The 22,664-nt window shown below is 53.4% G+C and overlaps 8 protein-coding genes across 8 annotated transcripts; 3 read left to right on the top strand and 5 right to left on the bottom strand.

Annotated features, from left to right (window-relative positions):
- Nucleotides 1-247: 247 nt before the first annotated feature.
- On the top strand, nt 248-5,844 carry QC763_124130 (uncharacterized protein). The gene is made up of 6 exons (XM_062908978.1): nt 248-473; nt 585-1,349; nt 1,410-2,471; nt 2,524-2,572; nt 2,987-5,093; nt 5,159-5,844. Exons 2-5 carry the CDS (start codon nt 1,253-1,255, stop codon nt 4,266-4,268), a joined length of 2,490 nt encoding a protein of 829 aa, XP_062772158.1. The 5' UTR covers nt 248-473; nt 585-1,252; the 3' UTR covers nt 4,269-5,093; nt 5,159-5,844.
- Nucleotides 5,113-6,741, bottom strand: YEY2 (Valine--pyruvate aminotransferase; the record flags this gene model as incomplete). Its single annotated transcript, XM_062908979.1, has 2 exons — nt 5,113-6,271; nt 6,333-6,741. The coding sequence occupies 2 exons, from the start codon at nt 6,739-6,741 to the stop codon at nt 5,241-5,243; spliced, it is 1,440 nt and encodes a 479-aa protein (XP_062772159.1). The 3' UTR covers nt 5,113-5,240.
- A 1,057-nt stretch (nt 6,742-7,798) lies between these two features.
- Nucleotides 7,799-12,248, bottom strand: QC763_124150 (uncharacterized protein; the record flags this gene model as incomplete). Its single annotated transcript, XM_062908980.1, has 3 exons — nt 11,718-12,248; nt 11,151-11,640; nt 7,799-11,079 (listed from the first exon to the last, which is right to left on the bottom strand). The coding sequence occupies exons 1-3, from the start codon at nt 11,781-11,783 to the stop codon at nt 7,799-7,801; spliced, it is 3,837 nt and encodes a 1,278-aa protein (XP_062772160.1). The 5' UTR covers nt 11,784-12,248.
- A 404-nt stretch (nt 12,249-12,652) lies between these two features.
- ATP17 (ATP synthase f chain, mitochondrial precursor) lies at nt 12,653-13,949 on the bottom strand. Its single transcript, XM_062908981.1, has 5 exons — nt 13,713-13,949; nt 13,633-13,647; nt 13,263-13,413; nt 13,132-13,197; nt 12,653-13,074 (listed from the first exon to the last, which is right to left on the bottom strand). The coding sequence occupies exons 1-5, from the start codon at nt 13,758-13,760 to the stop codon at nt 13,049-13,051; spliced, it is 306 nt and encodes a 101-aa protein (XP_062772161.1). The 5' UTR covers nt 13,761-13,949; the 3' UTR covers nt 12,653-13,048.
- Nucleotides 13,541-15,126, top strand: NdufS4 (ndufs4 NADH dehydrogenase Fe-S protein subunit). Its single transcript, XM_062908982.1, has 3 exons — nt 13,541-14,407; nt 14,486-14,596; nt 14,668-15,126. The coding sequence occupies exons 1-3, from the start codon at nt 14,184-14,186 to the stop codon at nt 14,975-14,977; spliced, it is 645 nt and encodes a 214-aa protein (XP_062772162.1). The 5' UTR covers nt 13,541-14,183; the 3' UTR covers nt 14,978-15,126.
- Nucleotides 15,127-15,577: 451 nt separating this feature from the next.
- On the bottom strand, nt 15,578-17,719 carry QC763_124180 (uncharacterized protein). Its single transcript, XM_062908983.1, is given in 5 exon segments — nt 15,578-15,676; nt 15,689-16,343; nt 16,522-16,717; nt 16,911-16,984; nt 17,043-17,719. The coding sequence occupies 4 exon segments, from the start codon at nt 17,160-17,162 to the stop codon at nt 15,867-15,869; spliced, it is 867 nt and encodes a 288-aa protein (XP_062772163.1). The 5' UTR covers nt 17,163-17,719; the 3' UTR covers nt 15,578-15,676; nt 15,689-15,866.
- On the top strand, nt 17,521-19,969 carry URK1 (Uridine kinase). The gene is made up of 9 exons (XM_062908984.1): nt 17,521-18,045; nt 18,117-18,194; nt 18,276-18,325; nt 18,401-18,545; nt 18,602-18,644; nt 18,707-18,792; nt 18,843-18,912; nt 18,975-19,206; nt 19,269-19,969. The coding sequence occupies exons 1-9, from the start codon at nt 17,797-17,799 to the stop codon at nt 19,750-19,752; spliced, it is 1,437 nt and encodes a 478-aa protein (XP_062772164.1). The 5' UTR covers nt 17,521-17,796; the 3' UTR covers nt 19,753-19,969.
- On the bottom strand, nt 19,932-22,516 carry QC763_124200 (uncharacterized protein). Its single transcript, XM_062908985.1, has 2 exons — nt 20,156-22,516; nt 19,932-20,101 (listed from the first exon to the last, which is right to left on the bottom strand). Exons 1-2 carry the CDS (start codon nt 22,230-22,232, stop codon nt 20,085-20,087), a joined length of 2,094 nt encoding a protein of 697 aa, XP_062772165.1. The 5' UTR covers nt 22,233-22,516; the 3' UTR covers nt 19,932-20,084.
- Nucleotides 22,517-22,664: the final 148 nt, after the last annotated feature.

A 22,664-nucleotide genomic window follows, 5' to 3' on the forward strand; every position in this document is an offset into this window, starting at 1 on the left:
CTCTCAAGCAGCATCTCTTGCAGCTTTTGTACTTTAGTACTATAGACACAGCTACCCTGCCCCGCCGGCCCAGGTTCACCAGCTTGAAAAAGGAAAAGCCAGTGGACCAGGCAGGGCGGGAACAGGGGACCAGCAGTACGTCATATTCACTGTGACGCTGGTGTAAATAGAGCACGCGCTAATGGTGCCCCCCCTCCACGCCTTGCTCCCAGTTGCCCTTGACAGCTGAAGTAGACCCCACCTAATTGTTTCGATCAAGTGAGCTGCGGCAGGCGCCCTCTATTTTGACTGTTGACCTGGCTGGAGATTGAGCACACTCCGAACAATACTGGGGTCGAGGTGCAAGAAGAGGTTACTACATACTCGGTGTCTTTTGTCATTATTTTGAAAAGCAGTCACTCTTTTCTCCGCATTCCAGAACCGGCGGTTTCCAGCTTGGCAGTTCCTGTCTCGCCTTCCTGTTGGTGAGTGAGGTAAGCCGAGCGACACGAGGATTAGGATTTACAGCCAGCGCGCGGCGTGTTTGTGTTCCCAAACGCATGCGCCTGTTCGAACTGCAGCTAACCACAAACCAACATTCGCAGTTTTCCAACACGCACCGAATATTCTCTGCGGAAACGGCTCGACTTGTCAGCACGACATCCTGCAAGCTCCTTCCACCTCTCATCACTTGCCTCCAACTGCTGGCTCCGCCGAGACCGAGTTCCTGCTCCCACCCAGCCAGTCCACTTTCGACTTTCATTTTTTTGTCCAATATTTGCCCCACCAAATAGTTCACGGTTTTGCGACTCGATCCCTACCCTCAACGTACTGTCACGGTTCCGCGACCTCCAAACAAACCCCTCGATTTGCCTCTGTGCTAAACACCGCGCGCGAGAGCTGTGCTTGAACGCGGCACCATTCCCACGTCGACACGATCTGGTTTCCCGCCCCCGCCCAAGACAACTGCGTCGGGCCCCAATTGCTAGTTGACTATCCAAACATCCGGCACCGTTTGCCTTCACCGGGAATCAAACGGGCTCGGCCAGACAAGGGGGCCACCAAGTTTGCCCCCTTGCATAGCTAAGGCAACAGACGGTTCGCCATTTTGCTCTTTCACTGTTTGCTTGGGGATTTCCGACTTGGAACTTAGAGTGAAGGAAATTCTTCACCAACTTCGAATCTAAGCGCTGGCAAAAGTTGTTCCTACAGTTGGTATCTTTGGCAGGAAGGGGGACAGGTAGGGCGTGCCCTAGCCCAATATCAGATCACAATGGTCAAGCCAGATTTCGAACGGGATTACTATGCCGATCTCGAACTCCCATCCATGTCCGAGATCGAAGTGGTCAAAAAGCAATTCAAGAAGCTCGGTAGGAACCACCAAAGTGGCTACTATTCAACATGATTTCGTGCTAACAACTCTTACGCAGCTCTTAAGTATCATCCAGATCGCAACATTGGCAACGAAGAACTATCGAAGGAAAAGTTTGTGCTCATCCAAACAGCCCATGAGATCTTGACCGACCCCTCGCAAAAAGCAAAGTATGATGCCCACCGCGCGCGCTTGGGGCGATGGAGCGCCGCCTATGGCGGTGCGTCAGGCGTCAGAGGCAACCCATACATGAATACCTCTCAAGATATAAACTCGAAGTTTGGCGCACCTCCGCAGAGACGACCTCCGATGCCCACCCGGCCGACTACCACAGCCAGCACCGGGGGAGCTTCAAGATACTCACAATGGCAGGCAAAGCCAAAGACGAAGACGGAGTCAATGAGGGAACAATCGAAATCGGAGGCTTGGGAAAGGTCCAGGGCATCAAATCCGCAAACTGCCTACGGGGCAACGCGCCCGGTCCCACCGAGACCGAGAGATGCTCCTCCGACCCCGAGGAGCGCGGCTCAGGAAAGACGGCAACAGGCTGCCTTTGGTGGAAACTCAACAAGGAAGACAGGATTTACACCATCATCACCAACAGGCGACGAACCGCCGGTTAAAAATCATCACTACAACACGTACACAGCCTCAGGGAGCACCTCAGCAGCCGGCGCTGCCCCTACTGGCAAACCTCGGCCGACGTCTGAGTACGTTGACCCACTGACCCAACAATTCGGCGACACCTTCTTGGATAATCGGCAGAGCACGCCTTATGCTACCAATGTGGGGGAAAAGTTTAACCCATTCGAGCCTCTGAACGTCAACCGGGCCAAGAGCATGAAGGACAACGCGCGCAAGAATCCCGCTGAGGCGCCGCCTGCACCTCCTAATCGCCAACGAAGTGCCAGCGTGGGTTCTGACGGTTTCCGACGATCGAGCAATGAGAAGCCGCCATATCATGAGACGGCCACCAACCCCCGCTTTCCAGCTCAATCAAAGGCCAGCGCCCGGTACAGCCCCCGAACTGCGCAGCCGCCTGACTCCGCACCACCGACTACGGCTGGGTTTGGCGGAACCGCCACCAGCTCTACCTCATCAGTCAATAGTAGCGCAAACGGTGAGACCTGAACCTGTTAGAAATGAACTTGTACGTTGCTAACATCATAAAGCTACAGTAAACGGAGGAGCTTCTGCTCAGGCCAAGCCTGGCCCCAAGGTGTATGCCGCACCCCTTTCTTCTCGTTACCCCTATCCGGGTTATTTCAGCAGAGTTTCTCAGATTCCGCCTCCGTGTGGGTGGACTGGTGAGAAGTCTTGCCCTCGTAATGCTGGATCTGGCGCTACCAAGCCTGGCGTCGACCACCCTCCAGAGAGCTCTCACGGCTACGATGCTTACAGTAAAATCAAGTACCCCTTCGCTTCCAGCGCGCAGCACAGCATGTATGAAACTCCAAGTGGAGTCCAGCGGGCTGGTTCTCGCTCGAGTCTTTTCGAAGACGACTTGACCGACCAACTGAATGTGTTGCTGGCCAAGAAGGGGACAAACTCTTCACGGAAACGCCCCAGACCAACTCAGGATGGGCAACAACCACAAAGGCCTAGGTGTGATGCTAACGCCGGTCAAACTGTCAGTTTCGCGGTGCCCGACGACGATGACGACCCGACCTCTCCCATCCAAACAGCCCGGTTCGCGAGACACAGCGCCGATAATATCAATACGAAGTTTGTCGCCGAAGACAAGGGTAGGTTCGAGTTCAGCGCTGGGAGTGATTTTGAGGCTTCGCCCAGCTCTCCGCTAGATAATGCCTTTACGAGAGCAAGACGCCGTGGCCGACAATCCCCACTGCGACAAGATTCTGGGACCTCATACGAAGCATTCGCCAATGCATCCCCGAAACCAGCAGCAGCCATGCCTCAGCAAGAGGCTGCTCCGAAGCCGAGTGCCTTCGATGCCAAGAAGTGGGAGGAATTGAGCAAGGTCAACATCTTTAATCCAACAGCGGCTCAGAGGTCATCAGTGTCACCTACTCGACCAGTCAAACCGCTCAAGAAGACTCGGGGCGGAGGAGTTCGCCTAACAGCAGGATCGGCTGGAATGGCAGAGGAGGACGATAGTAGTGGTGAGGACCGAGCACAGGCAGGCACCGGAAGAGCCAACGCCAGTGGTCCCAAAAGCCCCAACGCCATGGATATTGACCCTCCCGTTTCTGAAACGACAGCTCAACAACCGCCTGCGGCCAACGAAGCCCGACCCATCCCTGTTGAACCGACAAAGCCGGAGTGGCGAGCTGGCCATGTTGGCACCACTGCGACCGCTGCTCCGCCTCTGCCTCCAAAGGTCAACGGTACACAGAAGATGCCCAAAGTGAACCCAACTCACGCAGGGTCCGAAGACACGGACGACTTTATGAGACCGAATGTGTTTGCAGACTTTGAGAATATTGCGCCTTTCAGCCAGAAAGCAACAGGACTGAACTCATTTGCCGATTTGGGCCAAAGCCTGCCATTCCAATCCAGACCCTCGGCCACAATTCCCATACCTCAGATGAAGCCTACGCCGCTTTCCTGTCCACCTGTTCCCCAAGCACCCAAAGTTCCGACAACACTTGCTTTTGGCGGTGTCAAGTTAGGGAGCCCAGCTTGGAATACATATACCAAGGAGTTTGAGGCCTACATGATTGCTTGGTCTCAATGGAACGGCACGATGTTGACACACTTTTCTACACGCCAGGCTCAACAAAACTCGGCGGGCTTCTCATGGGTCAGTGCTATGGGTGACAATGGTTATCAGGAATATGTCAACTCGCTGGAGCAGGACAAGCCACTCAGACAAAAGTGGCTAGCCGCATGCGAGAACCATGAGCTGCAGTTCAAAGAGTTTCAGAAGATGCGGCAGGGGTTGATGAGGAATTAGGAGGCTTGAAGGCATCGGGTATCTTGAAGGTAATGGCGCCCTGCGACTGCGTTTTCTTCACCTTCACCCGGCTCCAAAAATTGCTTCGATGCCGCCTGAACTGCGGTAACGCAACAGCAGGAAGACAAGTGGGCATCTTCAGCTGCGAAGCCCAGCCATCATTATCCAAGGTTCGGTTTCAAGCCGTTATGTGACCTACCGTTACGCTCAGCTGTATCTTCGGCTAAAGGGATGTTAGTTTGTGGGAAATGACGAGCATGACCGCATAGTTTTGTTCTCCCGGGAGGACACTGAGTAGCAAAAGTGCGGAAATGTTACGCAGGCCTTTTGGTTGGAGCTTGGTCTGTCGATAGGAGAGCACGACATCCTCAAGTCGAGATACTTCCATCTATTATTATCAAGTAGGGGTTGGGTACGAGACGCCATCTCAAAAAAGATCGGGTTGGATGAAGGTTGATGTTCTATGGGCTTGGCTCGCTGCCGCTTTTCGGTGATAGTTCAGGCTATCCCTAATGTCACGGAGATCAGTGCGATGGCTCTTTTTGCGTTTCTAGGTTCTGGCAACAAGGTTTAAGGTTTGTTTGCCGTTGCTATCTTGCTAGATTTGTTCTCTGCGAACTTGGCGAAGCAAAATCAGGGAAGGGGGGATAGAAGCGGTTACCTAGAGGGATGCACATGAAACTAGATGAAATGGGGAGACGAGCTTTGGTTGGGTTATTTTGGTGTATAGTACTGTTAGATGGAGTTTCTGATTGCTGGATATTGTGGCTTGGTGCGTGTCGATGCAGGTTACCATCTCTTTCTGCGTAATGGCTCAAGAAGAAGGCGAGAAGATCAAGTTCCCTCCTTGTTATGGACAGTCGAGGCTGATGTGTCTCATGGTGGCAAAGTTCGGCCCTAACATAGTGTGATGTTATTTCTACCTATCAGTCGCCCCTCCAAAAACACCCACCTTGTTACCCTTGACGACAGCTATCGAGTCTCGCCTGACAAACCCCTCAACACACGCCCCAATCTCCTTACCCCCTCTGTGATCTTGTGCTCCTCCTCCCAAGAGAAACTCAACCTGATATTCCCCCTAAACTTCGCCCCTTCCTCATCTCCCCTCACCTCAAACATCTCCCCCTCTGCCACGATCAACTCCTCCTCTTGCCTGGCCTTTTGCGCCACCACCCTTGCGTCAAGCCCCTCCGGCAAAGTCAACCAAACAAAATACCCCCCAAACCTATCCCCATCCTGCGCAGCCACCGTCACCCCCAACGCTCCCAACTCCTGCTTGATCGTTTCCATGATGAGCTCATGTCGTCTCCGCAGACTGGGCCTGACCGTTTCCTGCAGATGCCTCTCCAACTCCCCAGCCTTCATCACTTCAGCCAACAACGCAGCAGCAAACTGGCTGGCCGCGCCTCCCGACCTGGTCGCCCCCGTCTGGGACAGCCCCATGATGAAGTCTGGCGTGCCGTGAACCCACCCCGTCCTGAGACCGGGTCCCAGCAGTTTGGAGAAAGAGCCGTTGGAAATAACGTTGCCGAACCATTTCCCAGAGCTTGTTGCGGGCTCTGAGGGACCCAATGACAAGTCAATGTCTGAGAGGCGCGGGAGCAACGGGCCGAGGTCAGACGAGGGGGAGGCTGGCAGGATAGGCCATTGTAAAAAGTCGTAGACATCATCACTCACGACCAGCACATCGTGCCTTCTGGCGACTTTGACCAGTCGGTTTCTCTTCTCCAGCGTCATGGTCGTCCCAGAAGGGTTGGAGCACGTCGAAACAAGGTAGACAACATGGTGGTAGTGCTTTCTGTAGGGGCCGGCGTTTTTCCTTTCTGCTCCTTTGTGAGTTGGCTGGTGGTGCTGGGCCTCGTGCTTTTGAAGCAAAGTGTCCAGCAAGTCGATATCAATGCCCCCTTGCTGGTCCTCTGGCACGGCTTTTATGCGTCCTGGACCAAACCCGGCATCCTCAAAGATGGGACAGGCGAGGTAGTAGCATGGCGCCGACGCCCATACTTTGTGACGTTGACTGTCAGCATAACGTCTCTAAAAACTGGCCATGGGTGAGACACCTACCAGTCTGGGTGTAAGACGGGTCAGTAAAACTAGCCAGCACACATGCCAACCCCTGACTCGCGCCGCCGGTGATGCATATCTCCTCGCTCTTGGTGCTGGTTGAATATTGCTTCTCCAGCCAGACAGCCAATTCTTCTCTGAGAGGCTGGTACCCCGGGTCTGGGCCGTATTGCAAGGCAGGAACGAACAGGGAGGGGTCAGAGAGGAGCGCCGTCGAGGCGGCCTGTAAAATGGAGGAAGATAACAAGGACGGGGAGGGCCAGCCTCTGAGAAAGTTGATGAGCTCCTTCTTGGAACTGGAAGCACCCCTTTCAGGGTCGAGTGTCTGATTAGTGACGTCTTGTAGTGGTGACGTGGGTGAGGTGTTTATGGAGTTTGAAATCGTCTTATCAGATGTTGTTGGCGCCATCTTGACCAAATCATGTAACCAATGGCAAGAAAACTGCGCGGTTCCAACTAAAGTGATGACTGAAGGCAAGAATGTAAAGGCTAAGTCCGGGGTTTGATGTCGTGAGTGGAGAAAGGCCTCCTGACAACAAAACACGACCAGAGGCGGAAGGAGGTGCGGGGCGAATGACACAATTGTCTCTCCGGAAAAGGCGACCAAATATTGACATGCGCATAGTGACAAGTCATTGGTACCATACGAGGCGAGACTCGAAAAGAAACATACCCAAATAATACATACAATAATGAGCTCATTTACTGCACTGAACTAATAAGTTACAATGTTACTCCAGTTGCCTACCGCCCCATGCTTCAGCTGAAAAACTCGTGATGGAATTATGCCGTCCATACACTACAGATAAAAATGACAAGTCCTCATCCTTCTCTTGTACACCCTTTGTTTTTTGATGGAAGACACCCGTGCTATAATGTGTCAAGAACATCCAGTTGTGCCCTGCCATCCTACCGGATTACCGTTCCCTCCACTTTGGAATCCTTCCTAATGCAAATGTTCCAAAGGATGAAAGCCTGAACAAGCATCTGTTGCATTCACATCCCACTTTCCACGGTCCCACCCTTTTTGCCCTGTCTAACGGTTTGAGCTGCCATGTAAATCCAGAGAACCTGGCAGACAAACTCATTGCAGGGAGTTGACAGTCCCCACTCTTCCGCTCAACAAATGCATCCTCTAGTGGCCATGTTGGTGCGACAAAACAGGAGAAATCCGTGGTGCTTCGAAAGAAATCAACCAAGAAGTGGCCAGACTCCAGAAAATGCGACTGACTATGTCGCTGCAAAGAATGGGGCTGGCTCAGAAACTCGTACAGGACCGCCGCATCTCAGGCCACAGGTTCAACATAACAAAGGCCAGTATATCGCTTAACCGTCATACTTAGTGCCGTGGTATCGTGCTTCGACTTCTACTTGTCGATAGAACGGAGTTGACGGCACCAAGGAAGAAAGAATTATACCACTGTGCTGGCCCGTTTTGCCACCATGTCAGCATCCACCCACTTCCTCTATGTTTGAATGGGTGCTGGGGTGTTACGAGACCAATTGTCACGCCCGCGATAGCTGCCACGACTTCCTCGACTATGCGAGGGATTGGCACCCGTGGAGCTCGAGCCTTGATCAACAGAGGACGATGGTGTATCTCGTCCCTTGCCTCCTTGCCTGTAATGGGGTGCAGTGGTGTTCCGGCCACCACGCGGACCACCACGGCGGGGGTTGCTGCGGTTCCGCCCGTAGGGAACCACAATCTCCTTCCTCTCGGTTCCGGGAAAGGACACGCACCATATAGTGCCAGCCCCGGACATGGGCACCGGGAAAGTGATGGAATCAGCACTCGAAGGAACTGCATAAAGTTTCTTCGGGAGAGGTTTAGGCGTGGGAGACGGCTGCCATGCCGCTTCGGATACTGTGTTAGGAATCCTCACTGGTGGCAACGATCCCATCTCTTGCTCCTCAAAGCAGTCTTCCGCCATCCCCTTTGTGGTTACGGATCCATCCTTGCCAGAGAGCGGTGAAGAGGGGTGAGAGAAAGGTGAACTAGGCCATGGCTCGGAAGCCATGTGGACAGGTTCATCTCCGAATCTGAGGCCGGGCGACCTGGGGTTGACAGAGTGAGCCTTGCGCCCACCGAGCAGATTGTCAAACCTTGCCTGCCAGGCACTCTCCGGTTTGTTGAATGATGGCCGACGATTGCCTGCGTTTGATCCAGCGGGGGGGTGTTCAGACTCCTTGTAAGCAGCTTCTTTGGCCCAAGCGAAACTTGAAACGTGGGATTTGCCTTGGCCAACGGCTGTGGCGCTTCTCCTGTCGCTAGATGCGGATGGAGGAAGTCGAACAACGGGTTGAGGACGAGGCAGAGACACGTGGGGATGGGCAACATCCCCATCGAAGGCAGGGTGACCCACCATGTCTGGTGGAGGAGGAGACGGTGACTTGGGCCGAGAAACTTCCATGCTACTCCCCAGACGAACGTCACGGGAAGGGGGGAAGAAACGAGACCCACGAGCATGCTGGGGTGCAGTCGGGACACCGAGGATCGAAGTTGTCGAGATATCCCGAGTATTGATAGTACTCTGGGTAAGGTGGCCGTACTCGGCCGGGCCATTGCTCGACGCCAACGGCTCTTGCTGAGAGGCCGTGGCCTTCACCTCGGCAGCGGCGCCCCAAGCATGTTCTGAGCCAATCTTGACCGTCTGCTTTGGGGCAGCTTCTATCCGCCTGCCGTCAGCATCAAGTTTCGTTGGGCGCCAAGTATCCTTGATAGGCGGTTGGTCATTCAATCCACGACCAGATTCTTTGAGACGACGCTCCCGCTCTGAGGCGGAATCGCCCAGCATCTTGGCAAACAGTTCATCTTGTAAGCCTATCGTGCTGGCGCTGTTAGTCCAGGCGGAGGAGGCAGTCTGCCTGGGCTCTGATGCATTTCCTCCATGAGCTTGTTCACTCCGGGGTCCAGGTCTCGGGGGCCCAATCGGCGGCAAACGAGTTGTAGGAGCCATTGCCCCGCGTACGCTGGTTGGCGGTGCTATAGGACCAGGTCCAGATTTACTCGAAAGCTGATGCGGGAGTTGTGTAGTACCCAAATCAGAAACAAATGTACCGTTGCCCAGAGTGCGATTGTTATTCGGAGCGCCCCAAACGTTTTTAGCAGGTCCAGCTTGTGGAGGGCCCCAGGTGGGAGTCGCTTGATAGCGCTCAATGGGCTTGCCTGTGCTCGGCCAAGGGTGGGCGTGGGTGTGCGGCTGTGCGTCGATGCTGTTCAGAGTTGCCAGGGTTTGCACCGGTGATCCATTTGGCAGAGCTTCAGGCTTCCGTTCGAGTTCGGGTGCAGCACCCGGATCGACATCCTCCTTCGGCTTGGGCTCATGAGTCTCTGTGGGCTTTTGCGTGACAGGCTCACGGGGTTGAGCTGGAGCTGGAGGGTGGTCCTTGGCGGCGGCCATCTTGGCGCTCTTAGATTCAGGGGCAGGACCCATCGCTTCCAACTTTGCGCGAATGCGCTCTTTTCTTTCGGCCTCCTCTCTCGCTTCTTGTTCTTGACGACGCTTCAGGGCAAGCTCGCGCCTTTCCCTCATCAATTTCTTCTGCAATTCGATATCCTGCTCAGTAACACCAACAAGGCTTGCCGCGGGAACAAGTGGGGATTGTTGGATGGCTGCGGGGGCAGCATCCTGTACACTGGCCACGGATGGTGCCTGATGATATGGAATGGCATGTGTCATCGCAGGAGAAGCTCGGGGAGCCCAGCCTTGGGGATGACGAGGACCGCCGGACGGTGAAAAGTTGCGTGGCGAAGCTGGGCCATCGCTGCCGACTGTCATAGACCCACGTCTTGCGTTGATGAGCTCTGGGGGTGGCATCGGATGCTCGAGAGTCTTAAGCCGGTGCAGGACTCCGCTACCGCCACTAACATTGGACGATCCACGGCGTCGGCCATAAGGCCCAGGCTGTTCAATATCCCTGGCTCCCTGGTATGGACCAGAAGGTTCAAAAGGCCCTTGCTGGTCATAATGCGCAGGCCGGTGCAAGACCGCTGGTTGTCGACCCGGTGGCACATCAGAGCGTACCGTACCCCGGCGATCAGAAACGGGTTCATAGCGGCCAGACTGCGAGTTGTACAATTCTCTGTTGCTGTGCGGTGGACCATCGCGCCATGGGGCCCTACTAAAATCATCGGCAGCGATCTCCTTGGGCGCCAGGCGAGCGTCGCCAGAAAGGGCGGGATCACGTGGAGGGTATCTGGAAACTGGCGGGCCAGACACATCTGGTGCTGCTATCGGCGAGACCTTGTCGACCTTTGGTATTGTAGCCCATGGAGACTTTATCGCGGCGGGCGGGGGAGGCGGCTTCGCTACAAGCGTTGGTTTCTCGGGAGCACCCTTCAACACCAGACCCTTACCACCACCAAGTACATGGGTCTTAGGTGCGGGACCAGGACCGGGAGCAGTAGCCGGTGGGGCAACAAGGGCCGAGGCTTTCGTTTTGGCTGAACTCTCACTTTCTCGTGATGCTTGCCGGACAGCCAACTCGCCCGTTGATGCTGTTTGCGCTGCCTGGGGCGCGGAAGCAGAAGCTGGCATTGCATGATGGTCATCGATATGTGGGATGGTAGTTTTCGTTCCGTCAGCCCAAACGATGGCCTCGGGGGTCCAATCCTCGTCGTCATCTTCTATATCTGCCCAGTTATTCTCCCCTTTGATGTCCTCGGGCCCAAGGCGGCTCGCCATATGGATGCCATACTTCTTAAGTTCTTCATCCGTATATTTCTTGGGCTCCGGTGGGGGTGCGGCTAGTGAAGATGTATTAGCAAACTACTCACAACAGCAACAACTGCCATGTAATTCCATGATGCTTGCTCACGTCGATTCTTGTTCCAGACTGCGTTTGCGTCTGGAGCCGATCCCGACTTCCCTCCGTTTGCGCCAGAGGACTTTGCAACCAAGCCACTTCCGGTCTTGGCAACCAATCGGGGTCGAGATGAACTCAAAGTGCTGGATGGGGTCGGGGAGGAGCTGAGGGTGACGGTAGGTTTCTCCAACGGCTTGGTCTGAGCAGGAGGCGCCGTGCCCTTTTGGTGGAGGAAGGTCTTATTGACACTGATCGCCTTGAATGGCGCTGGCTTCTTGATGGTCGACGAAGGTCTAGGATGACCGGCGCCGTCCTCCTTGCCCTTGGAGCCATCTTTAGACGCCTCGTTGTCGGACCCTCCACTAACACTGACTTCGGCCGAGTTCACAAGATCATCGATAATGTCGGATATATGCTTGTTTGCAAGGTCGTCGGTCGAGGCGCCATTCATGTGCGTTCGGTTGACGTCGACATTTTCCGGGTTAGTATCGACCTTGGTGGACTGTACACATGCGCAAACAAACAGTCAGCAAAGGCGGGGTGCGCCTGAGAAGAAGGGGGGGAGCTCTCGAGACTCACGGGTTGGGCGTCAGAAGTTATGGTAGCTTCATCGGATCGTTGTTTTGGTGACTCAGTGGCCATCATCCGCGTGGAATACTCGTGGATTCGAATCGTGGATGGGAATAGTCCGATCGCAGTTCGGCGCAGAACAGATTAGGCCGTCGTAGCGTACAGATAGACGATGCTGTAATGTTTTCTGTAGGAAAAAAAAGGTGGGTTCCGGTCAGCTCCAGGAAGCAAGGGGAGTGGTTTGCTCGAGGGTGCAGCGCGGAGCAGATCGAAGGCTGGGCCTCGCGCAACGGAGGGACTGAGCCAGGTCGACTCGCAACTTTTGTTCGCCGTGTGCAACCCACTTGGCCCGGCCGGTCTAGTTGGGAGCGAGATACGTACCTCTTGACCCTGAAGATGCTGGGGATAATTGAGAACGGTGATACCTCGCGGTCGCGGGTCAATATTTGGGTCGTCGTGGGGGAGTGAGGTAAGGGTCGTTGGAGAAAGAGAGGGCAGGAAGCGTCCTGTGAGGCGATGCGGCTGGTGGTCGGAGGTCTTTTTGCCCACTTGCAGCACTGACGACTCGGTCGGTTGGCAACCAGAGGTCAGAGCTGCCGGGGTCATCGCTTCGGGCTTAGCGCTGGGTGGTGGTCTGTGCTTTGTTGAAGATCTACTCTCTGACCCTCCACAGACAACCAGTCCCGAGCCAGCGAATATATGAAGGGAAAATCTCTATATGTTTGAGTTCAGGATCTGGCAAAGTTTGTATAGATTGTTCATTGCCAGTCCTAGTCGAATAAATGTACAGTATCTCTGCACCAAGGGCCTCTAGCAATCATGCTTCGACTGAGAGGCATCGCGCTTCCTAGGCTGAACCATGGTCTTGACCTTTTGTGTGTCATGCCTGATATATTCCGCAATGCCCGTCATCAGAGAAACAGAAAGATTACGTAGAGCTCACATGCCAAACTTGCTCATGAAAAATCAGGGAACTGCATCACTAGGACTGAAGATATTCGGCCTCTTGATTGTACAGGTGGTGTTTCGCGCATCCTCCCAATTGCTTGCTAGCGAGCGGACTGGACCTTATGTAGAACAGCAAGTTCGCGCAAGGGCTCTGAGCCTAGCTGGGAATATCCGACCCTCATCTCCATTGAAATCGGGTTACAGTGACCGTAGGCTGCACCATTGGCCACTTGGTAGAGCGCCATCCCAGGCAGCTAGCAGAGACATCACAAAAGAAACAACTCTGTTGCTAAGTGTCTCGTAGGCACTTCACTCTATTCGGTAACAGGTTATATACACACCCGAGTCAATTCCAAGCGGAATGTCATCTTCCACAACACCGGCTGAGTAGCTTAGTGGGCGTTGTTCTTGTGGTGACCTATTATTTGTTAGAGAGCAAGCCTCAACTCCCGAGCTCTTTGCATTTAAAACTCACGAAGGTGGAAGTAGTAGTTCTGGGCGTAACCAGTGATCAGGACCAGGAGAATGGCGTGGACGATGGCTATGACATGATCAGCATTTGGTACTCCCTCTTGTCGTGTCGCCGACAGATACAGAGATACCTACGCGCAGCACTGGGGTTCTTGCCAAAGTACTTGGCCTGGTATCTTCCGAGGAGACCGGTGGGCTTGACCTCAGGGGCGGAGCCACGGGGAAGTTTGGAGTAGAAGTTGACGACACGCTGCATGCGGACGGCATCGGGGTTGGCACCAATGGCCTAGTTTCCTCCGTTAGCTAATGACCCCTTTCAAATTGTTGACCTGTCCGAATTCTCCATTTCCAAGCGTATTCTGTCCAACAATATCCCGTCGTCCATGTCGTCGTCCCTCATTCCACTTCAGAGTCCTCCCCTCCCCTCCCCGCCACCAACTTTCCAGATCCCATTTGGCTTTCCAGTGTCGAGTCGCAATGTCGGAGTGAATTAAAATAGACGTACCTTGGGGGAAGCGACCTGCAAAAGTGAGTTAGCAAGGTTCCCTACCTGGCTGCAGTCCTCCCTATCCATCCGGATCTTACCTTGGGGGGGATGAGGGTCGAAAGCGCCCGGCGAGTGACAAAGCTCATTTTGGCAGAGGGGTAATCGCGGCTTTCGCGCGATTTCGGATTCGATACAAGAAGGAGTCGGCTCGGGTCGAATGGAGCGAAGTGTCGTCGTCGTCGGCAACGATTGACGGAATTGAGCTGTTAAGGTCCAACTGGGAAGGGCTGCGGGAAAACGCAAGGTCCCCAATCATCCGGCTAGCAAGAATGTTGTTGCGCAAAACGGTTGTTTCCGGTCGGCCAATCAGAGCACCAATAGTGGGGTCAAAAGCCGCACCTCGACGCAAGCACCAGCCAGCCAGGTCCCAGTCAAGCCAGTAGCTCTGACGACCTGTGAGTTCGCCCCCCATCGATTGAAGCTTTGCGCTGGAAGCTTGCGGTGCGAGCTTCATTTGTCCCTCACCTCGACGACGACCACAGCCATCCTCGTCAGTACACCAACATATAATGGCCTCATTACGCCCCTCCACGGCCGCCGCCGCCGCCAGACTGCTGCGCACAGCAACCTTCTCGCCCCGATCGAGCATCCTCCCCGCCTCGCGCCGTTTCGAGAGCTCTACCCCCTCGTCCTCTTCGACCGCCGTGGCTCCCAAGCAAGCCAAGGCAGAGGACCTGGCCCCTGTTCAGCGGAATGCGCCCGACTATGACGTTCCTGTTGACCAGGCCACTTCGTACGACCCCTCCATAACTATTTCGATATGGATCTCTATAACCATGCACAACTTGATATCTGATATTGGGTGATATAGGATGTTCACCCCAGTACCCAAGACCATTCAGGATGGTTCCGAAGAAAACCTCACTCTCCCTGCCGGCCTAATCTCTGGCGCCCCCCTAGAGCTGCAAGCCCGTACAGTCCGGTTTGTTGGCCCTTTGTCCTGTGGTCTACGCCTCTATGGAAGATGCATTTGTCTAACTTCGTCTTCCAAAGTATCTACCAACCCTCCAAACCAGCCACCCAATCCGGCACCGCCAAGGGCTCCCGCTGGCGCATGGACTGGGACGTCCTCGGCAAGGGCCACAGATGGGAGAACCCCCTCATGGGTTGGCAGTCCTCTGCCGATTCAATGCAGGGCACCCACCTAACCTTCAAGTCCAAGGAGGATGCTATTGCCTTTGCCGAGAAACAGGGATACGAGTACTTTGTCCAGGAGCCAAACACCCGTGCCTTCACACCCAAGGCGTACGCCAACAACTTTACCTACTCGCCCGGTAAGTTGAAGATCGTCAGGACTAAATAAAAGGGGGAAAGAGCGAGGCTGGGCGTCAATGTACATCACGGAACAAGAAAGGGGTTACGGTGTGACCATCCATGTTGAAGCGGCGAATGTGTGTTGTTGTAGTTATAGAATGGTCAGCTGAAAAGAACTGGAGTGTTTTTGACGCGCAACTGCTCCGTTCAGCTGGTGCAAGATGGCGCTTGCAACTTTGACACGGTAACCCAAGACTTTGCCCATGATACAGGACAGAGAAAAGTTGGCAGTCATATCAGCATATAGCCTTTCTTGGTAGGTGAACGCTGACTGGCTCAAGCTCGATGCGGTCAACACACCGGAGCTACATTCTGGACCTTTTGGTTCAGAAGCTTGAGAAGCTATCAGTTGTCCGGAGGTGTGAATGGCAAACCCCTGAATGTGTGAAACTATACATGTGAACAAAACATGCTTGACCTGAGTAAAGTATCGTAAGCTGGCCAGATGGTGTGATTACAAAGAGGATTGATGAGCAAAACCAAGGACATGGTATTGGTGAGATTTTGAAGAGTCTATCGTAAGACAGACTTATGGATTTCGCGGCCTCGAATCAGAAAGATCATAGATCACAAAACACTTCAACGATAAATTTCGATCCAAGAAAGATTCTCAGTATTATACGCTTTAACATACCACCGCCCACATGACGGTCTGCTAAAATAGTATTGGTATAATAACCAGCTGAGCCAACCATGATAATCAAGTCCTGTATTGCCCGATTGTCTCGTTGCCGAGTGCCCGTGTTGCCCAATGACGCCATCAAAATGCCTACAAATCCGCGGAAGAAACAGTTCCCTTACTCATAAAATACCAACGCTGCCAATGCCCAAAACAAATAAAGAGGATATCATGTCATCTTCCACCCCGTGGTTCATCTTCAAGTCGTAATCATTGGTTCATGTCCATTCGTCTCGGTGAGTCCTTGAAACTCAACTGCGTTCTCCCCATTCAGCCCAATGTCGATGTCAGGCGGCAGGTCCTTGATCTTGGACGATCTGGCTGATGATTCAGCCCAGGCACGCATACGCACCAGAGCCCGGATAGCGGCCTCTCTGCGCTGGTCTTGCCGGACCAAGACCGCCTCGTTGACCTTGGTAGCGGTCTTTCTGCGTAGGTCTGATGATAGCAGGTCCTTCAGTTCGGGACTAAGGTTCGAGTCGTGATCAAAGAACAGCAGAGACATGGCTCTTTCGAGATCAACTCGAAACTGTTCATTTATCGACGCCCTGGGAGCCACCTGTTGTGTGGCAAAATCCAAGGCGGGGGTGATATCACCGCCGTAGCATTGCCTGATGAGCTCCACAAGCTGGAGACGCAATAATGAAAAGTGAAGCTCGGGGTTTTTATCCAGTATCTGATATGCACGTTAGAGACTCAAAACAGGCAATTTCAAGACAATCAAATGTGTGTAGGTTGCGCTCATAAAGTGGTGGGTGTTTCTCAGCAAAGAGCCCGAAGGCCTATTATGCGTGGTGCATGAAACTCTGTGTCAAATCATAGCAACGGGGTGTGAACAAGATCAAAAGACTTACATCAGAATCGAGGGCATTCAGGGCCGTGATGGCCGTCTCGATATCCCCGCTGTGAATGGCATGTTGGATCTCTTGTCTTGTCTTGATGGAGGGGTCCGCTTGCTGTGGCGCCAGGTTTGCCTCTTTGGAGAAGTTGGCAGCGGCGCCTGGGTACCCCTCCATCGTCAAGTAGTCCAAGATCAAAGCGTTGATGTCACTGGGCTTTCTGTCAGCACGGAACCGAGTCATGTGAGAGCAGTGAAGCGACAAGGAATCGAGGTTAAGAAAGAGGCAGTTCAGAGATTACGAGATAAATGCAGAGTTTCTCCTCATGGATAATCAGAGAGATTCCCATTGATATGCGATCATCATATTGCCAGGGCAAAGGAAGCGGGGGCAAGGTGACTAACTTTTTGGGGGTCTTGGTGTCGCCTACGCGCGCCTCGAATGCATATTTAGGAGTAGCAGTCGCCGTGGATGAAGTCTTGGTTGAGAAAGTCAGCGTGTGAACTTGCGTAGCAAGGTTGTCAAGAGGCACATACCATGGGGGCAGCCTGCGATTGACGCTGCGCTGCCTGTCGAAACTGGGCGAAGATGTGTTCTCTGAACGCAAAATCGGGATCGAGGTGCCCCTGCTGCTGAAAGGCCTGCCAGTTGGACATGTGCAAACTGGCTCGCTGTGCTTCACATCTGCCGTTGGGTGCACCTGAAGTCAGGTTGCACTGCGGTGTTTTTGGCGGTTTGACCAGAGAAAATTGTTGGGAATGGAGGTGGAAGTTGCAAGAGAGCTCAAGTTGAAGGTGAAAACCTGGAGGCAGAGGTGTCCGAGCTCCCAGTGGAGTCGTTTACGGGTCTCTCTGTGGGGGCTCTTTCGGTCAGGGTCAAAGAGAAGCCGGGCAAAAGTGGCACCGTGCGAATTCCCATGCTGTAACACTGTACTCGGTGGGTAGAAAAAGCAGCGCTGATGGCCACAGATAACCCTCAGGACCTTCCCAACCTGATGCTTGGCGAGGGGCAATAGGGCACCTGAGGCACCCATGGCTCCAAACAAAGCAGGGCACTCCCTCTGCCTTCACCAGCCAGAACGGACCAAAAAGCGGCCTCTACCTGGTAGGTTAAGTTTTTCATGGATTTGCGCCTATAGTTTGGCCAGCAAAGCAGGGCAAAAGGTAAGCTTCAAGCCTCACACCGCGAGGCACAAATGCAAATGAGATTCCCGTAACAACCTGTTCCTCCCTCACGACACTAAGGTACAACCTATATTACCCCTCACAACCACCACCGCTCTGGTCCAAGATGCCTTCCACCATCCCCGTCGCCCCCGGCACGCCGCAGCTGGAAGATCTTGTCATGAACCTGAAGACCAACGGCACTGCTGGTACCTCGTCAGTCGACGGCACTATCGCAAAGAGGGCGCACTATGCTCCACCATGGGCCGATGTCAGCATCATCGGTATCGCCGGCAGCTCGGGTTCTGGAAAGTCGACTCTCTCGCAGGCCATCGTTAACAAGTTGAACCTGCCGTGGGTTGTCATCTTGTCCATTGTAAGTCTTGGGCTTAAGAAAGTACAGGCTAGAAACAAAATAAAAACTCATGCTTTGTTCATATCCGCTAGGACTCGTTCTACAAGTCCCTCGATGAAGAAGCGTCGAGAAAAGCGTTCCGCTGTGAATACGACTTTGATGCGCCAGATGTAAGAAGACAACCTCCAACAAATCATTCTCGTGAATGGGATCCAGGATTGGCAGACTTACCAGGATCGTTTCCACCCCAGGCCTTGGACTTTGACGTTTTGGTAGACCGGCTGCGAGACCTGAAAGCGGGGTGAGTCCTTCTCTTCTCACGTTGGCCGTAGGCATGAACTGTAAAAGAGCCTATCTGATAATCAGATGTTGTTAGCAAACGCGCGGATATTCCAGTCTACTCTTTTGAGAAGCACGCTCGCATGGAACAAACCACATCGATCTACTCACCTCATGTCTTGATTCTTGAAGGAATCTTCGCCCTTCATGACCCAAGAGTCCTTGAGCTCTTGGACATGAAGGTAATTTCCGTCTTACAATCTTCAGAGTTACATCTCGAGTACTAACATGGGTGAAGATCTTTTGTGAAGCAGACGCAGACACCTGCCTGTCCCGAAGAAGTAGGTTCCCTTGAAGTGAATCGGCTCGTTATGGAAGAGCTCAAGAATCTAACGAGCTACAGTTCTCCGAGATCAGCGGGAGAGAGGCCGTGATGTTGAAGGTATCATCAAGCAGTGGTTCTCCTTTGTAAAGCCCAATTTCGAACGGGTAAGCATCATGCTCCGCTCACCTTGGGATTCTTGCTAACTTGGTATCAGTATGTCGATCCTCAGCGCAAAGTGGCCGATATTATCGTCCCCCGCGGTGTTGAAAATCAGGTTGCCATGAGTACGTCCAACTTCATTCAGCCCATGGTATAACCATGCATCCCTTGAAGCTAACTGTCATAGCCATGGTTACCCAATTCATCCAGCAAAAGCTTCTCGAAAAGTCAACTCATCATCGTGCGGCACTCACCCGCCTCGAGATCGGTGCTCTTTCAGAGCCCCTAACCTCCAAAGTTCACATCATGAATCAAACGTCTCAGATGCGTGGCATGAACACCATCATACACAACATCGACACCTCGTCAGAGGACTTCATCTTCTATTTCGACCGCCTTGCTGCCCTGCTAGTTGAGCAGTAAGTTGTCCCTTTTTCTTGTAGGCTACCGTGTTCCAACCAGAGTCTCACGCCTACTACAGGGCCTTAAACAACGTCTTCTTTACATCCAAAACCATCACCACGCCTCAAAACCTCCCATATCGCGGCCTCGCCCCGGCAGGCGAGGTATCCGCCGTCGTTGTTCTTAGGGGCGGCGCGGCTCTTGAGGCTGGTCTGCATCGCGTAATCCCAGACTGCAAGACTGGTCGCGTGCTGATTCAGTCCAACATCCGCACTGGAGAGCCCGAGTTGCATTACCAGGTCCTCCCCAAGGACATCGCTGAACACTCGGCCGTTCTACTGCTCGACGCTCAGATGAGCTCTGGTGGTTCGGCGCTCATGGCCGTGCAAGTTCTTGTTGACCACGGTGTCAAGGAAGAGAGAATTGTGTTGGTCACTTACAGTGCTGGCCGGATGGGTTTGCACAGGCTCACCAAAGTATTTCCCGACATTTCTGTGGTGGTGGGTAATTTGTGCACTGATGCCGAGGAGCGCTGGGTTGAAAGGCGGTATTTCCGTTGCTGAAGTGTTTGCATCTAAATGTACATGGAGTCGGTAGCATGGTGCCGGGGCAGGTCTGTCCCATGTTTATATATGCATTGAACACAGCTTTATCATACCCTGAACTATGAGCTAAAGGCTTCATCCACTGCGTGTTTTCATGGAAACGTTTTGGAATTCACTCCTTGGCCTTCTCTAGCCTGAGCTGTAACAAAACAATAGAGACCCCTCTGTTTGAACGCCACGCTAGGCTTGCTTGCATGGTCTATGATACAAAATGGCTTCACTCATAAGGTATATTCAGCAAAAAGCCCCCTCCCTAACTCAAGAGGACAAAAGTGTCCAGAGCAGGAAGCTCAGTAGCTCATTAAATCTGTTTCATTAAGGTCAGCCAACAGCCATTCTCATAAAGGCAGGGACAACTTACCTCTCCCAAACAATGCCCTCTTTCCCCAGTCCATGGCCATCAACACTCTCGTCCTGAAACTGACGCTTTGAGCAAAGTAGATGCTTCTCCATGCATACACCGCCCACAAACCGCCAGCGAACCGCCACCCATCATTTCCGAGGTCAAAAACCGCCGAGTTACCAATATACGCCAAGCTTCCCAAGTGTTTGTACTCAAATGCTTTGTAAACCGCCGCGTCCACATCGCCGTCCGAAATCTCGTTGGCTCTTAGCCCTGGAGCCGCCCGTGCCAGCTTGTTAAACTTGTGAGCGAGGTACGACCCTTGCTGGTGGGCCCTTTGCGCCGTCGCTGGCAAGCTGGTCAGTTTGCTGTCGATTGTCTTGAGCAGCTCGCGCAGCTCCCCAAAATCCAGGGTACCGGACTGATCTCGGTCGTACTCCTCAAACAGCTTGTCTAGCCTCTTTAGATGTCCCACCGCCTGAGGAAACCGCTTCTTGACCTGTTCGGCAACATTTCTCCAGTCGGAAAAATGCAGGGAAAGCTTCTCGGGGTCAGTAACACCGTGCTTCCAGGCGATGCTTCGGAGGAAAGAAATGATGTGGTCGGCGACGTTGTTTTGAACAGTGGCGCAGTCCCCAATAGCATACACGTCTCCAAGAGGCGTGCCGTTCAGTCTTAGATGTGTGTCTGTCTCAAGGGCATGTCTGTTGTTTTGCGCCTTGCCCAGTTTCCCGCTCAAGGTTTTGCACAAATCTGCCTGAGAGACACCAGTGGACCATAGACAGAACCCCATGGGGAGCTCTTTCGTGATGACTGTTCCGTCCTTTTGCTTTTGTGTAAATACGATGCTGTCCTCCTTCACTTCGCTGACCCTCGAGTTGACCAAGACCTCAACCTGATCTCTGGCAAACCTTTCCTCGGCATAGGTCGAAAGTGTCTCGTCGTATGTGTTGAGAATGTGGTCTCTGCTCTGAATCAGATGAACTGAGATTTCGTTTCTCAGCAACCTTGGGAACAACTGGATCAGGTCTTCATTTAGCAGATCATACAGCTCCGCCGCGAACTCCACCCCAGTTGGCCCGCCTCCACTGACCACAAACGATAGTAACCTCTTGCGATCTTCGTCACTGGTTGTTGGCAGGCAAGCCAGCTCCAGGTTGCGAATGATCCTGTTGCGGATCTCCCGGGCGTCTCTGATATCCTTCAAGAAATGGCAGTGCTCCAGCCCCTTAACTCCGTGAGCATTCGTCACCGAACCCACCGCTACCACGAGTTTGTCGTAAGGCACATAGAACCTCTGTTCAACACCATGGCAGTCCACCTGGCTGACTTCGACTAATCTCGCACTGAAATCGACATCTTCGGCCCTGGCGCGCAGGAACCGGCCCCTAACCCCGTGGATTATCCTCCGTATCGGCTCGACCAAACTCCGCAGTCCTAATGTTCCAACAGTGGCTGAGGGCAGCATGGGCGTGAACAGGAAGTAATTGGTAGGACTGACAACGGTGACATGCCAATCCTCAGGATTCAGTTCCTTCAGCAGCGCCACACCTCCCCACCCACCACCCAAGATCACCAGTCTTGGCTTGTCCTTTTGCCGCTTGCGGTCCTCGTCATCCTCATCGTCGATGAATACTTCCAAAATGGGAAGGTTCTTGGGCCCACCCCGTCGGGGGTTAAGTGCAAGCTGTGAGATGGTAAGGTCGGACTTGTTGGAGGCGTGGTCGACATAGGTGGTGGCATCGTAGACGAAGAAACCAATTACACCGAGGGAGACGAATAACACGGAAGAGCCAAACCAGGCGGCGAAACGATAGGCGTATTTGAGGGCTTTTGGAGTGGTTTTGGGTGCGTTTTTGGATGTTGTGGTAGACAATTGACGGAGGTGGGTTAACGTCAGGGGTGGTGTGGTGAAGAAGGTCTTGAAGTCTGGAGCGGTTCTAAGGATCGTGGTCCGTGAGGAGGGGAGGTTGGAAACGATGCGTCGTTGAGAAGGGGAGACTATTCTAGTTGGGTATGCCGATATTCTGGCCCGAAAAGGCAAAGAATGGACCGTCCGAAGCCCGGTGTCTCGAGACAGGCGACGGCTGAGCATGCTGACGTTGTGGTGTAGTTATGGTGTTTGTTAATTTGCTGTTGGTTGAGAACCCGTCGCGATGTCTTCAATGACGTCAATTCGTAATCGATAAGGAGCTGCCCGACACAAACTGGTGTAAGTGAGAATCTCAAAACCACATCGCGGGAGCGCAATTGTGTATCGATATTCAGAGGGAAGGTGAGAATTAAGGAGGAGATCGATGTCAGTTGCTCTAATTCAACAGCAGGAAATTGGAGGTGTCACGGTGCAGGGAGGGTAGTTCATCCACCTCAAGTTCCAGCGATCGCCCATCAGATACGTCAGTGCCCGTTTCCAGCTTGACAGGCCAGGGGTCTTGGCCTGGACCTGGCGGCGGCGCTTGTAAGCGCTTTTCTTTTCTTGTTCACACTGTGCCCGACGGGAAACACTACATTTTAGGCTGTGTCTAAA

The sequence above is a fragment of the Podospora pseudopauciseta genome, chromosome 1, assembly GCF_035222475.1.
Source record: "Podospora pseudopauciseta strain CBS 411.78 chromosome 1, whole genome shotgun sequence".
NCBI classification, from domain to species: Eukaryota; Fungi; Ascomycota; class Sordariomycetes; order Sordariales; family Podosporaceae; genus Podospora; species Podospora pseudopauciseta.

Excerpts from the sequence above, each read along its gene's own strand:
- NdufS4 (XM_062908982.1), top strand. The coding sequence starts at position 14,184 with ATGGCCTCATTACGCCCCTCCACGGCCGCCGCCGCCGCCAGACTGCTG. Across the intron at positions 14,408-14,485 it reads CCTGTTGACCAGGCCACTTC|GATGTTCACCCCAGTACCCA; the intron begins GTACGACCCCTC and ends TGGGTGATATAG. Across the intron at positions 14,597-14,667 it reads CTGCAAGCCCGTACAGTCCG|TATCTACCAACCCTCCAAAC; the intron begins GTTTGTTGGCCC and ends CGTCTTCCAAAG.
- URK1 (XM_062908984.1), top strand. The coding sequence starts at position 17,797 with ATGCCTTCCACCATCCCCGTCGCCCCCGGCACGCCGCAGCTGGAAGAT. Across the intron at positions 18,195-18,275 it reads ACGACTTTGATGCGCCAGAT|GCCTTGGACTTTGACGTTTT; the intron begins GTAAGAAGACAA and ends TTTCCACCCCAG. Across the intron at positions 18,645-18,706 it reads CACCTGCCTGTCCCGAAGAA|TTCTCCGAGATCAGCGGGAG; the intron begins GTAGGTTCCCTT and ends AACGAGCTACAG.
- QC763_124130 (XM_062908978.1), top strand. The coding sequence starts at position 1,253 with ATGGTCAAGCCAGATTTCGAACGGGATTACTATGCCGATCTCGAACTC. Across the intron at positions 2,472-2,523 it reads AGTCAATAGTAGCGCAAACG|CTACAGTAAACGGAGGAGCT; the intron begins GTGAGACCTGAA and ends AACATCATAAAG. Across the intron at positions 2,573-2,986 it reads GCCAAGCCTGGCCCCAAGGT|TTTCGCGGTGCCCGACGACG; the intron begins GTATGCCGCACC and ends TCAAACTGTCAG.
- QC763_124180 (XM_062908983.1), bottom strand. The coding sequence starts at position 17,162 with ATGTCCAACTGGCAGGCCTTTCAGCAGCAGGGGCACCTCGATCCCGAT. Across the intron at positions 16,985-17,042 it reads AATCGCAGGCTGCCCCCATG|ACTTCATCCACGGCGACTGC; the intron begins GTATGTGCCTCT and ends TTCTCAACCAAG. Across the intron at positions 16,344-16,521 it reads TGAATGCCCTCGATTCTGAT|ATACTGGATAAAAACCCCGA; the intron begins GTAAGTCTTTTG and ends CGTGCATATCAG.
- QC763_124200 (XM_062908985.1), bottom strand. The coding sequence starts at position 22,232 with ATGCTCAGCCGTCGCCTGTCTCGAGACACCGGGCTTCGGACGGTCCAT.
- ATP17 (XM_062908981.1), bottom strand. The coding sequence starts at position 13,760 with ATGAGCTTTGTCACTCGCCGGGCGCTTTCGACCCTCATCCCCCCCAAG. Across the intron at positions 13,198-13,262 it reads CAAGAACCCCAGTGCTGCGC|CCATCGTCCACGCCATTCTC; the intron begins GTAGGTATCTCT and ends ATCATGTCATAG. Across the intron at positions 13,075-13,131 it reads GAACTACTACTTCCACCTTC|GTCACCACAAGAACAACGCC; the intron begins GTGAGTTTTAAA and ends AACAAATAATAG.